This window comes from Peromyscus eremicus, chromosome 1, assembly GCF_949786415.1.
Source record: "Peromyscus eremicus chromosome 1, PerEre_H2_v1, whole genome shotgun sequence".
Taxonomy (NCBI): Eukaryota; Metazoa; Chordata; class Mammalia; order Rodentia; family Cricetidae; genus Peromyscus; species Peromyscus eremicus.
In genome coordinates, this window is record NC_081416.1 from 96,966,602 (window position 1) to 96,980,435 (window position 13,834).

A 13,834-nucleotide genomic window follows, 5' to 3' on the forward strand; every position below is an offset into this window, starting at 1 on the left:
AAGCAACTTGAAGATTTGAGTTTCTATCAAGAGACATTGAGAATCTAAAACATCCCTAAAATTTCCTGTTTTCCCTAGTATGCCCTATAAATTTTGTTGCATACAGTATGAAGGAATCCATCACTTCTTAGAAAGTATCATTATCAGGGAGCATGTGGGGGATGTTTTATTAAAATCACTGTATTCTTAGCAAGTGGTCAAGTCTGTGTATCTGCTTAAGACTTACCTGGAACCAGCACAAGAAATAATAGTGTCTTTAGTATTTCAACATTAGATATGCAGGGTAATGTGCTGAAGAAGACTGAGAATCATAGGGCCTGAGTTCATCTGTGTCACAGGAACAAAGGGAAGACTAAATCTGAAGTAGATTAAAGTGGAGTAGACACTAAGAATGACCCTCTGATCCAGCCCATACCCTACACAAAAGTAAAGCAACAGTACTACAAATCTGTAATCTAGTAGCTGGCATGCATAGCAAGAAGTAACAGATGGACTTAATGCTAAAATACTTATTAAAGAAACCAAACTTGTATGTAGAAACCTAAGGGTAAGTGCCACATCTAGATGGCTCCATTTACAAATTTATCAAACTTACTAAAACCATGCCAATCATAATGGAAATCATTCAATATAAGAGTGAACATTTCTTACATAACCAAAGATGCAATTATAGCAATGAAAATTCAAGGCTATTTCATAAAATGAATAAAACATAGATAAGGGATGACATAGTTTCATCACTCAGTAAATTCCTAGAAGAGTCACTTGTGTGTCTAATTACACAGCATAACTACAGGATGATTTCCCAGAGAATATCTAGTTTAAGTGCAATGTGAACTAATACAATTTTCCTCCAACAATTTGTAATATCATATTTCTACCATAATATCACTAGGTAAGATTTCTTCCATAAAGTTCATTCTACAGACTAAGCATGCTGTGGAATAGTTTTTAAAAATGTATTTGGAAGCCAAACACATCACAAAATCACAAATGGGCCTTTGTGGTTTACAAATTTGTACAGATTCTGAGATAAAATTATTACAAGAAAGTTACATCTTATCAGAATTGCATGAAGTTGTTTTTCCTGGAAATTTTACTCACATAATGTTAATCATGTTACACAGATATAGATAACACTGGATGATAGTACATGGAGCTCATTTCAATGAAACTATCAAACAAAACCAAACATAGATAGTACTAGACTTGCCATTGCTGTGACTTGCAGCATTCTGTAACAGTGACACTCTTCACAGGTGAAACGTAATAAGCCTTACAGAGAAAACCTTCTTTGAAAATAATATATTATTTCTGAGTTGTTAACATTAAATATGATTACAATTTTTACAGCAAGTAAATAATATTTGCTTGAAAATCTTGAAAAAATAGAATTGCAGCACATTGATCAAAATCTCAGAGTTTATAATTCTGTTCAGGACAGGATTTCTCACACTGTCTCACATACCTGAAAACTCTCATAGCATCAGATTCATATCACTGATAATAGTTAACAAAGTTAAGAATGCAGCTGTTCTGAGAGTCAATACCAACATGTGGCAGATGCTCTGACTTCATAATTTTGAGGTCAGCACTAACAGGAATGACCTGCCATTAACTTTGAATGACTGTCCAGGCTGCCAGCTGTCTCTGTCTACCCTACAAGACTCCTAAAAGTTGCTTATATCCTTCTCCATTTCTCAGGTAGTAGTATATCCTTCTGAGGTCTTTGATGTGGTTAAAGACTAGATACTTACAATTTTCCTTAGTTATAATAAAAGATAAGTTAGATATAAAACCTTAAACTCACAAATATAAGATAGATAGGATCTCTTCTTTAATATTATATCTGTAATTCTTGCTTGATAATTGTTTTGTTATATGTAATTTTACTATATTAAAGTTAAAACCTTCCTTTTTAAGAAAAGAAAAGGGGAAGTGCTGTGGGATGGTCTGTATGTCAAGTGTGTTGCTGATTGGTCAGTAAATAAATCACTGATTGGCCATTGGCTAGGCAGGAAGTATAGGCGGGACAAGGAAAAGAATTCTGGGGAGTGGAAGGCGGAGAGAGAGACACGGCCAGCCGCCATCAGGACAAGGAAGATGTAAAGTACCGGTAAGCCACAAGCCATGTGGCAAAGTAAAGATTAATAGAAATGAGCTAAATATAAGAGTAAGAGCTAGACAATGACAGGCCTGAGCTAATGGCCAAGCAGTTTAAATAATAAAAAAAAAAAAAAATAATACAATATAAAAAGCTTTGGTGGTTTGTTTCCGTTTGTGAAATTTTGCTCAATTATTTAAGTTGCACATAGCTGTTGTGCTCAAGCATAATGGAAGAAGCACAAAATGATTATTTGATTCAAGATGAAGAATCATAGTTATTTCCTAAATTGGAAAAGTTTCTAAAAAATCTTTCCTAACACATATAACATGAACCTAACTCTAGATACCTAGGTTAGAGAAAGATGCTGAGGAGGACACTGTGTCAAAATTGACAATCCCCTCCCTATATAGGACTGTATAACTTACAAACATTCACCTATTTTGAACATTGACTATTACTGACCTTTCTTTCATGCATCTTTTTTTTTTGTGAATATCAGAGCTGTGTTTTATTTCTTGGTAAACGTTTTTAGTACCTGTTCCCTAATCTGTTTTGTTCTGACACCATAGATTACAGGGTTGAGAGCAGGTGGAATGACTACATAGAAATTGGCCAAAAGAATGTGAATGTAGCGTGGTATATTATGGCCAAACCTATGAGTCATAAATGAAAAGAAAGCAGGAGTGTAGAATGTCAACATGACACACACATGAGATCCACAGGTGCTGAGCGCCTTGAGCCGGGCATCCTGAGAAGAGAGTCGAAATACAGCACGAAGGATCTGGACATAGGAAATGACAATGGCTATAATATCACATACCAGGATAAAGATGGCACACAAGCCATAGATGATATTGACCTTGATACTGGCACAGGACAGGCGGGCAATGCCCATGTGCTCACAATATGTGTGTGGGATAATTTGGTGCCCACAAAATGGTAACCGTAAGATGAGCAAAACAAAGGGTATGGCAAAAACCAATGGTCTCAGGAGGATGACCCAAGCAATGATGAACACCACCTTGTTAGTCAGCACCAATGTATAGCGAAGAGGGTTACAGATGGCCACATAGCGATCATAGGCCATGGCCACAAGCACAGCTGACTCCATCCCTGTGCACAGGTGGATGAAGAACATCTGGGTGAGACATCCCTCAAATAATATTTCTCTCAGGTTAAGCCAAAAGATTCCAAGCATCTTGGGAATAGTGGATGTGGACAAGCCCAGGTCAATAGATGACAGAATGGCCAGGAAGTAGAACATGGGCTGATGGAGACCGTGTTCAGTCTGAATTACATAAAGGATGGTTATATTACCAAGTACAGCTGTTAGAAACACAATAAAGAAAGGAAAACCAATCCAACAGTGCATGTTTTCCAATCCAGGAATTCCCAAGAGGAGGAAAGTATTAGGGTGAAATAAAGTAACATTGTGTAAAACCATCCTTCTGTGATTGTTGTGTCAAAGTACAGCATAGGCCAAAGGCATCACATCCACTGTGGGTTACAGACATGGGATACCAGACAGCATCCTTCTATAGTTCACCAAAACAAGAGACTGTATCAGAGAAGCTTTTATCATAGTTATCCAGGTTGCTTGATCACAGAGGTTTGAAAGTACCTATGTCTAAAATTTAATGGTAAAAAATTTTTATTTTCTTCTTTTTCCCCTTTTATTGAAAATAAAATTCTTTTCTCATACAATATATCATGATTACTCTTTGCTCTCACTCTACTTCTTATTTTAAAGGGGGTGGTGGTGGTGGTGGTGGTGCTGGAGAGATGCTTCAGCTCCTAGCACTCAGTTCCAAGCACCCATGCCAGGCAGCTCACAACCACCTGTAAGTCCAGTTTTAAGGGATCTAACATTTTTTTCTAGAGGCTCTGTATACACTGCTCTCTCTCTCTCTCTCTCTCTCTCTCTCTCTCTCTCTCTCTCTCTCTCTCTCTCTCTCTCTCACACACACACACACACACACACACACACACACACACACACATCCATTCAATTACATTCTAGATTTCGATTAAGAAAATTGAGTGTCCAAAATGAACATTCCAGGTTCTAAGCTGAGATTGGCTGCAAAAGATGAGCTTGAGAATGTTTATTCCTGTGGAACAGAATAGTAGTGATTGACATTATAGAAGTCATCAATTAAGACTCATGAAATAAAGTCTCATGAAACGAAAACAATGTTTTATAGAAGTATTGTTTTTTTGTGACTAATTACTTTATGGGCAAAAGTAGACAAATTTAAGATGGACAAAAGTCATTAAAGATGTACAAGACACACTTTTCTGAGCTGAGGAAACATAACTCACTTAAGTGCAGCAAACCAGGACTGTCTAAGGGATATTTGTGTATATTTTGATTGATCAATTTCCTCAAAACATTTCTCATCCTACAGTTATCTTCTAACCTTTCCTTTCCTGGTGCTCCCACCAAAGAGACATGCTACCTTGAAACCTGTTTATAAGTCTGCTTGCAGGGGAATGCGCAGATTCCTCTTCAATGGTGACCTGGCGACTGTCCTTCTTGTCTCTCAGTATCTTCCTGCTGGCTCTATCAAGAAAGAAACATGGATTTATGTACATATACACACAGAAGCACATATGTTCAAATGTATTAGCTATTACACAGCTACCAGGTAATGTTGGATCATATGTGTGTGTGTGTGTGTGTGTGTGTGTGTGTGTGTGTGTGTGTGTGTGTGTATGCTCTTCCATGTTAACTCTCATATTCTTTCTTTGTCAAATTTTTGTCATTACATTTCCCCCTAAGTCAATAAGGAAAAAAAATTCTAAGTCTCTTTCTCTTTCATGCATGAGAATTCTTAGAAAGAAAATGCTTCTTTTTGATATAGGAAGGAGACAGCAGCATGGAATTGTAGTAATGAGTGCCAAGCAAGCCACTAATGTAGGAGATTGGAAGAAAAATTCCAAGAAAGAAACAACTGTTTAGGAAAACAAACACTAAGCTGAGCCGTGATGACTATTTGGCTGCAGGGCTTGGGGAAAGAGATCTAGGAGACCTACATCTCCAGAGTCCTTCTTTGTACTCACATTCACCTGATAAAAATGCTTATTTAAAAGTTTTGTCCATAGAAATTATTCAATATTTAGAAAAGTAACGAAGACTGAATCTACATTCTGTTTCTCATTACCATGATTCTATTTGTTTGTTTAGAAGAAGAGCGGGGGAGGAAGTGGGACGAGAGGAGGTTATTTTCTTCCCTGAGTATAAGATTACTCATCCATGAAATAAAATTATGAAAGGATTCCACAGAAGAAGGTCTTGAGACATATGTTTCACTCACAATCATTTTAAAAAGTTTAAAGTTAATGGCTATCTTGTTGTTAAGAATGTAACAGAGGAACGACTACAGGGGACTTGAGTCTGGCAGAGCTGCACTTCTCAGATATCAATAGGAACTAGCAAATGTGAAGTCCTCATCATTATTTTACCTTTCAAATATTCTGACAGATGGTAATATTCATAGTGTAAGGCAACTGGTGACTCTTGCATCTGCATCTATATTTACAAAAAAATCAGTTCTACCCCTGGGGACTACACCATTGCAATGTGATTAGCATTACCTTCTGCTTGAGGGGAAGTAGCAAGTAGATGGATTATAGTTCACTAGGTTACAAGCGATGAAGGACAGTTTCTGAACAGTTTAACTTCAGCGCTATTGTTATTCTATCTTCCTGTGGAATATGAGTTTGCATCGGAGCTATTTATCCAACCTATAATAAAAAATTTGAAGGAGACATACTCATGAGAAACAGAAAGCATGAAGAGAATAAATCATTGATGGTTCAGTGGATAGACATAACCCAGATCAGTGAAAAATGCAGTGTACAGAAAGGACATCAAAGGTATCAAATGACATATAACTTTTACTAGAGATTGTGTAAGTCTGTATTTAAAAAAAAACACAAATGAAAGTAGCTGCTACTCAAATGTTATTTGATTATGCCAATCGATTCTTGTAGATAGTTCCTTACCCATTTCCCAATATCAGAAGGTGTTACTCCCTCCCATGGTTATTTCACCTACTGCTCTCTTCCTTAATTTCTAATAGTCACAGAAAAGGATCCATGTTCTCACTTGAACTTCAACACCCAGAGAAGTTGTAAATCTCCCTTAGCTTCCTTCTATACTCCATATTCTTAGGTACTTTTCACTGCACTCACAATCTCTAGAGAGAGACTTTTGGAAGACCCTGGGGGATAACAAAGCTCTGCTGTCAGAATTAAATTGTTCTGGTGTAATTAAATCTTCTCAGACACAGGTAACCCATATCCTGGTTTTTGCATCAGATTTTCAAATTTAGGAATATCTGTATAAATGCAAGAATTTTTTCTTGTTATATCTTTAAACATTCTCTTTCTAATATGATAAACTCTGAATTCTTTATTTTAACCCTGACTTAGGGTGAGACACCATCATGTTCACCAAAATATAGACTAATGATATAATGATACCAACAAAGCTGGCATATCATATTGTGTGTATATGTGTGTGCATGTGTGTGTGTGTGTGTGCATGTGCATGCATGCGTGCACACATGCACACATGTGTGTAGAGAAAGAGAGAGGAGTATTATGTTTTTAATCTCAACTTTGAAATGTGAATAATACAGAAATTCTTCAAATAAGATTAATGTTTTTAAAATCTCACAGCATATGTGCTGATTATACCATTTTTCTGATGATGGAGACGTTGAGAAGTTTAAGGTTGCCCACATAGTGCTAATGGGCTGCATGCTCAGGCTTCCACCTTGGAAAGTTTTGTTCACAATCGAGAATGACTAGCTTCTTATACAAAGTAGGATATATGAGTTTCATCATTTTACTGTTCAATGAATATACGTTTATCATATCCTGATAGCAGGCACTGTTTTATGCGTTATATACTATTAAACAGTACTAACAAAATGTAGAAAAATCAAGTAGGTAGATAGATGGAAATATGAGTAATGGAGATGCTGATTGTAAAGCTAATGATTCTGAGTAACGTTTTTAGGGGAAGTGACAATATGAAAATGACATTTAAGTAGACATTTGAAGGATGAAAGAAGGTAAGCCATGTGGGATTTATGAAGCCAGGAGAAGCATTCTAGTAAGAACAGAAAATATGAAGGGATTATAGTATGCTGGCTCATATCCAGAAGAACACAGTTGGTTTGAATCGAAGTCTTTGAAGTGACATAATTTGGAAAGCTCAACTTTCCACAGTCGTATACATCATTAGATTTTCAGCAATCGACGTGAGGACACAAGCTGTGTCTTAGTTAGGTTTCTGTTGCTGCAATAAAACACCATTACCAAAGCAACTTGGGGAGGAAATGATTTATTTCAGCTTTACAGCTTATAATCCATCATGAGAAGTCAGGGCAGAAAGTCAACACAGGAACCTGGAGGCTGGAACTGCAGCAAAGGCAATGGAAGAGTGCTGTTTACTAGCTTGCTTCTCATGGCTTCTTCACTTTGCTTTTTTATACAATCCAGGACCCCCTGCCCAGGTGTGAAACAATTCATAATGAACTGGGTCCTCCAACATTAGCCATTAATGAAGTGGAAATGCCCCACAGACTTTCCTACAGGCCACAGGCCAATCCGATGAATCAATTTTCTCCATTAAAGTTGCCACTTCTTAGGTGATCTTGGCTTGTGTCAATTTAAAATAAAAATCAGCTCATGCAGGATCTAGTAATCATTGTAGACCATGGAGGGATGGTCAATAAAGTTGTAATTAAATTATAGTCTCAAAAAATATCAAAACAGCCATATATTAGAAATTCAAAACATATACTGCAGAATCAAAGTAAAATTGTCAGAAATACATATTGTAGATTATAGCAAGAGGGAAGTTACTAATGAAGAGAGAAGTGATAAAAACATAATAAAGTATTTGTAAAATAACTATAAAAAGTATAAAAATATAAAATATGTTATATTTCAAATGTATAGGTCATGTAGTATGTGTCAAAGTAAAAATACTGAATCAAAGACAAAGCCACAGAGATGAGAAGTTAACATTCAAGATAACTCAAAGCTCGTTTTCCTTTTTTGTAACTTTTTATGTTGACAGAAAAAGCAACCACCTTGTCAGAACATCAATAGCTACTTTTTAAATATTGAATTATCACGTGTGATAATATTTGCATGCTTTTTCATTCCTTCTTTGATCAAGTTGTAATTATTTTTTAGATTCTGAGGAATCTTATATCCCAAAACGAACAGAGAAACTGTTTCATTCCATTCTAGTAGTTAGAGGCAAGGAGGGAGTGACTACACGTCATAGGGAGATGCTTTTGCTCATGTCAGTTCTCATTTGTACACCTTCAGTTAGGTGCATCACATGACAAGGGAATCTCACCTGCACGTGTCAGCAGACATTTCTTCCAACTGGTTCTTCTATGAAAGTTCTAGTGCCACAATTAGTACCATTGTCTAAGCAATACGGTTTGATAGGTTGAGAAATTTTAGAGTTGTCCTCTAATTAAGTAAATGCTCTTCTCTGTAGCATTGTGTTTGTTTCAATCTATTTACTTTGGCATACCACATAATTTTACTTTAATTCTGAAATTATATATTTTTAATTTCTGATATTTATTCATTAGTGTATTTTTTTTTGTAGGACTACAGTTTAATTACATTTATTCCTTCCCTTTCTTTCCTCCAGAACCTCCCATATACACCTCCCTGTTCACCTTCCAATTCATGGCTTCTTTTTTCACTAGTTGTTATTGCATACATTTATGTATATATGCATATATTTCTAAGTATGACCTATTGCATCTATATAATGCTATCTACATGTTTGTTTTGGGGGAGATGACTGTTTGGCACCATATAATCAATAGATGTGCTCTTCCTCACAGAAGGCCACCTCTGGACACAGAAAAGCTTATAGGGCCTCAAGCCTACATACAGAACTATAGGCAACTTTGGAAAGATGGGACCAGGATAATTTTTTTATCTTTTATTTGACAGTTTATATGCACATATTTAAAATTTATATTGTATATATTATGATGAGTTTTATGAATAATGATGAAAAATGTTGTTATGATTGTCTTTTCACAAAATCATCTGTTCTTTTGATTTAAATCTACAGGGACCATAAGAGCATGCTACTACTACTGTGGTGCTCACCCATCTACCTTCTCTATGCTGAGATCTGGTCTGGCTTGAGCTTGCACAGGTTTTGTGTTTGCTATCACAATTACTCTGAACTCATATGTGCAGCTACCCTGCTCTTTACTGGTAGTTATCTGCTGCTTCTGGCTCTTTCACTCCTTCCACACCCTCTTATATATTGATTCCTCAGTTTCCAGAAGAAGTATACATTATAGATATTCCATAGGGCTGACAATTCTGTAGTCTTCTTATTCTCTATACCATGGCCAACTGTGTGTCTCTCTGCATTTATAACCATCTCCTGAAAACAGAAGCTTCTCTGGTGAGAGTTGGGAGATCTTTGGATATAATGATAAATTGTTAGGAGTTGGTTTAATATTACGACCACTAAGAAAAATAATAGTAGTAGTAGTTGTCCCTTAGGGTCTATGATTTATCTAGCCATGAGTTCATTGTTCAAAAATGGTGCTATATATGAGCTTCATCTTATGGAGCATGACTTAAAGTCCGATAAGAAAGTGGCTAGTTACTCCCATGATGTTTATGCCACTATTACAGCAGTGGTTATGTCCTGCCAGGTCAGTTATTATTGTAGCTTAAATGGTTTATATCTGCATAAAATTGATGATTTCCTTTTAGTGCACATAGCACATTCCAGAACTATGAAAGCTATCAAGTAGGAATTAAGCTCTCAGGTCAGAACTAGTTTGATATCTCCATGTTCTGTGGCTCAAGTATGTGGTATCTTCATCAATAGGGTCTTGCAGTCAAGTTCTGGAGGGTAAGTAAGTACATTATTGATAGCCTACAATGTTTTGGCATCAACGGAGCCTCAGTGGCCAAGAACTAGAAAAGAAATAAACCACACCTGGCATTGGGCCTGGTTTTGTTAACCACTGATGTCTACTGGCCAGACACCTTTTCTCAGACATCAGACCACTGTTGTCCTGTTAAAGGGTAACACAATCTTAACTCTTCTTATGTATGTGTGTTACTGCATTGATACATAGGAAGCTCAGAAAAGGTTCACACACATGAAAGGTGCTTGTCCAAAACCCTACTTTCTTCTTTTTTGGTTTTCTCACAAGTTACAGTGTTCTTCACTGATCATGCAGGAATAAGAACTGAAATCCACAGGGATTTCTGTTTTTCTTTGTAATACTGGCTCTAGGGGAAATGGTAATGAAAGGTACTTCCTGAAAAATTGCAAAACCCTGATAAAAGCAGGCCAGAATGACACACAACAAAGGCAAGATTCCATCCTAGGGCTCAGCCTGGTGAGTCTCCCATTTTTTAGCTTGCAGACATAAAAAAGGAATTAGAGAACACAGAAGAAAGGATAGGAGACATGGGGTCTATTAGAGGCAGAGACTGAAGATGGAGCTTTTGAAAAGAATAGGAGCATGGCTAACTAAGGTCATATAAGACTACAAGAAGAGGCTAGCCAGTGCCTTTTAGAAAAGTTATTCTGCTTAATGTCTAGTGAATGATAGCACTTCTTTAGGAAAAAGTTTAAACTACTTTTGAAAAAAATTACCTATTCTAAAAATATAATAGATTTAAACATTAATGTTTGTTTGGCTTAATTATCTCTATTTTCTATGTCAAGAAATAGTTATAAATTTAAAAAATTTAAATTATTTGTGGAAGGTAACATTTGCTCTTAACTTCCTTCAAATATAGGTTGAATTATTCAAGAAGTTAAGTTTTATGACAATCAATCTGATGCAGACTTCATACTCTGAATGATGGTTTGAACTGTTAGTATGTAGTAGAATAGACAAGTAAAAACTTCATATAACCTAGGTAGGTAGGTGGAGATAGATGGATGGACAGACAGACAGATAGACAGATCATATACACACAAATGGCAGTGCTATGGTTTGAATTCAGAGCAATAGCATGATGAGAAAATCCTTCTACCAATGAGAAATAGCACAGCTTGATGATCTTTGACAGAAATATTTGTATTTAAATATATGGAAATAGAGAAAAGAATATGCCTATAGTTTTAAATACTACTAAATGCATTTTTGTCTTATAAGTTCTTTTTGATATTATAATACAATTACAGTATTTCTGCATAATTTTTCTGTTTTGATTTTTATTTTTGTGGAGGTTTTGTTTCTTGGTTTTCTTTATTTTGGTTTTGTTTTGGTTTCTTGTCTTTCTTTTAGAAAGATATAGAAAGAGAAGTGGGGAGAAAGAACAAAAAGAGTGGGTAGGATTGTGGGCTAAATCAGGGAAGAGTTGGAAAAGGTAAAAAAAATGATCAAAATATTTTATATAAAAATTAAAAAAGAATTATTGATGTATTATATGTAGCTGTGCAAGTAACATTTATTAGATAAATATAGTGCTTCCTTGTAGTCTCGTTTTTAAAGAAATTAAAATACATTTGCTGTACTAACTAATAGGATTCACTGAGATACTTCTCTGCATACAAATTGTGCACTGATCAAGCCCTTAGATTGCAAAATCTATGACTGCTTCACTTATGAACTGAAGATGCTAATATATAACATTTAGCAGGATATTAAGATATTCAGAGGGATAGTGTGTTTTTATAATGTTTGTGGAGGATTTTGTGTTGACGCTGCATGCTTGAGGATGATAATTAATTTGTATAACTCAGGTAAGCATTCAAATTTGTAATTTTTAATAATTTATAATTAACCAATAAATTAAACTTTTACTATGTCATTTATACTCATGATTTAATAGAGTCTGGAGATTAGTTCATAACATCATCTGGAAGTGAATTTTAGTAATCGTCCAGGTGTTTCTTAACCAGTCAAGCTGATAATCTTGACTAACCATCACAATACTGTCATTTTTGGATTAATTTCTAGTACTATATTCAGGGACTAGCAGAAGCCTAAGTTCATCAACACTCAAGGATGCTCTCTTATTAAAAATGGTCAAAATAACAAAATACTCACAAAAGGCAGTATTAGTGTAAAATAATTCTTAAAGATTAGTTAGATTGGTTATAAGGCTAGTGATTTCAAAGAGAAGGATGACTATACAATAGATGATAACATGATCAATATTTTACTTTTATTTACTGTGTAGTGTGTAGCTTCCTCCAAGACTTGTGCTTGATTTGTTAATATTCCAAAAGACTTGGTACATGATGCATTTCAAATTGATATGATGGCTTCCAGATGAATATGAGCAGGACATATAGCATCACTTAAAATAGCTCTAGGTCTCCAGTTTCAAAAATCTATCCTGAGAGCTGCCGATTGGATGAACACACAGTTCTGAAGACTGATTCATGCATTCTCCTATAGGATGCTCCTTCCCAATGACACCCAATTTCACCCTTCCTCCTTCTTGTTGCTGGGGATCCCAGGACTAGAGACTCTTCACATTTGGATCGGCTTTCCCTTCTGTGTTGTATACATGATTGCTCTCCTAGGAAACTTCACCATCTTGTTTGTGATCAAAACTGAGAGCAGCCTCCACCAGCCCATGTTCTACTTTCTGGCCATGCTGGCTACCATTGACTTGGGCCTCTCGACAGCAACCATTCCTAAGATGCTTGGGATCTTCTGGATTAATCTCAGAGAGATCACCTTTGAGGATTGCCTTATACAGATGTTTTTCATCCACAAATTCACACTTATGGAGTCAGCAGTCCTCTTGGCGATGGCTTACGACCGCTATGTGGCCATCTGCAACCCACTTCGTTACAGTATCATTCTTACCAACAAGGTTGTCTCTATGATTGGTCTTGCTGTGCTAGTGAGGGCAATTATCTTTGTTATTCCATATATATTTCTAATTTTGAGACTGCCTTTCTGTGGGCATCACATCATTCCCCACACCTACTGTGAACACATGGGTCTCGCTCGTCTGTCTTGTGCCAGTGTCAAGGCCAATATCATTTATGGCTTATGTGCCATATGTAATTTACTGTTTGACATAGTAGCTATTTCCCTTTCTTACATACAAATACTACGTGTTGTGTTTCATCTCCCTTCTCGGGAAGCCCGAATCAAGTCCCTCAGCACTTGTGGTTCTCATGTCTGTGTCATTCTTGCCTTCTACACACCGGCTCTCTTTTCTTTCATGACACACCGCTTTGGTCGAAATGTGCCTCGCTATATACATATAATTCTGGCCAACCTTTATGTTGTAGTGCCGCCAATGCTCAATCCTGTCATATATGGAATAAGAACCAAGCAAATCTATGACCGTGTGAAGAAAATGTTATTGCAAATGCAAGGAAAGGAAAAAGAATAGCATATAATTGTATGAGGCTCCAAGGCTCCTCTCACAGTTCACTCAGAAATATGCCTTGCAGTAAAAGTCATGTCACAACATGAAGCTGCACCAACATTCTGTTCTAAGTATTTAAATATGTGGCTTTTAATGCTACTTCACAACAGATACAACTGGTTTCTTCCTCTGCTGACTCAGTTTCCTAATAATTTTATTTTAATAATGTATGTTTTTTTCTTCTTTCATCAGAGACCTGGTGGTTGTTTTGCATAATATTTCAATGCATCTATTATTGTTACAAAAATTGATGTTTCCTGTCGTTTCTGTTCTCAGTGTTACTGTGCTAAT

General features: G+C 36.2%; 2 protein-coding genes across 2 annotated transcripts; one reads left to right on the forward strand and one right to left on the reverse strand.

The window, feature by feature from the left end:
* Positions 1-2,615: 2,615 nt before the first annotated feature.
* Positions 2,616-3,551, reverse strand: LOC131901494 (olfactory receptor 52E1-like). Its single transcript, XM_059252620.1, has one exon. The coding sequence runs from the start codon at positions 3,549-3,551 to the stop codon at positions 2,616-2,618; it is 936 nt and encodes a 311-aa protein (XP_059108603.1).
* A 9,002-nt stretch (positions 3,552-12,553) lies between these two features.
* On the forward strand, positions 12,554-13,507 carry LOC131901505 (olfactory receptor 52E2). The gene has a single exon (XM_059252626.1). It carries the CDS (start codon positions 12,554-12,556, stop codon positions 13,505-13,507), a length of 954 nt encoding a protein of 317 aa, XP_059108609.1.
* The last annotated feature ends 327 nt before the right edge of the window (positions 13,508-13,834 follow it).

Coding starts and splice junctions, on each gene's coding strand:
- LOC131901494 (XM_059252620.1), bottom strand. CDS start 3,551: ATGGTTTTACACAATGTTACTTTATTTCACCCTAATACTTTCCTCCTC.
- LOC131901505 (XM_059252626.1), top strand. CDS start 12,554: ATGCTCCTTCCCAATGACACCCAATTTCACCCTTCCTCCTTCTTGTTG.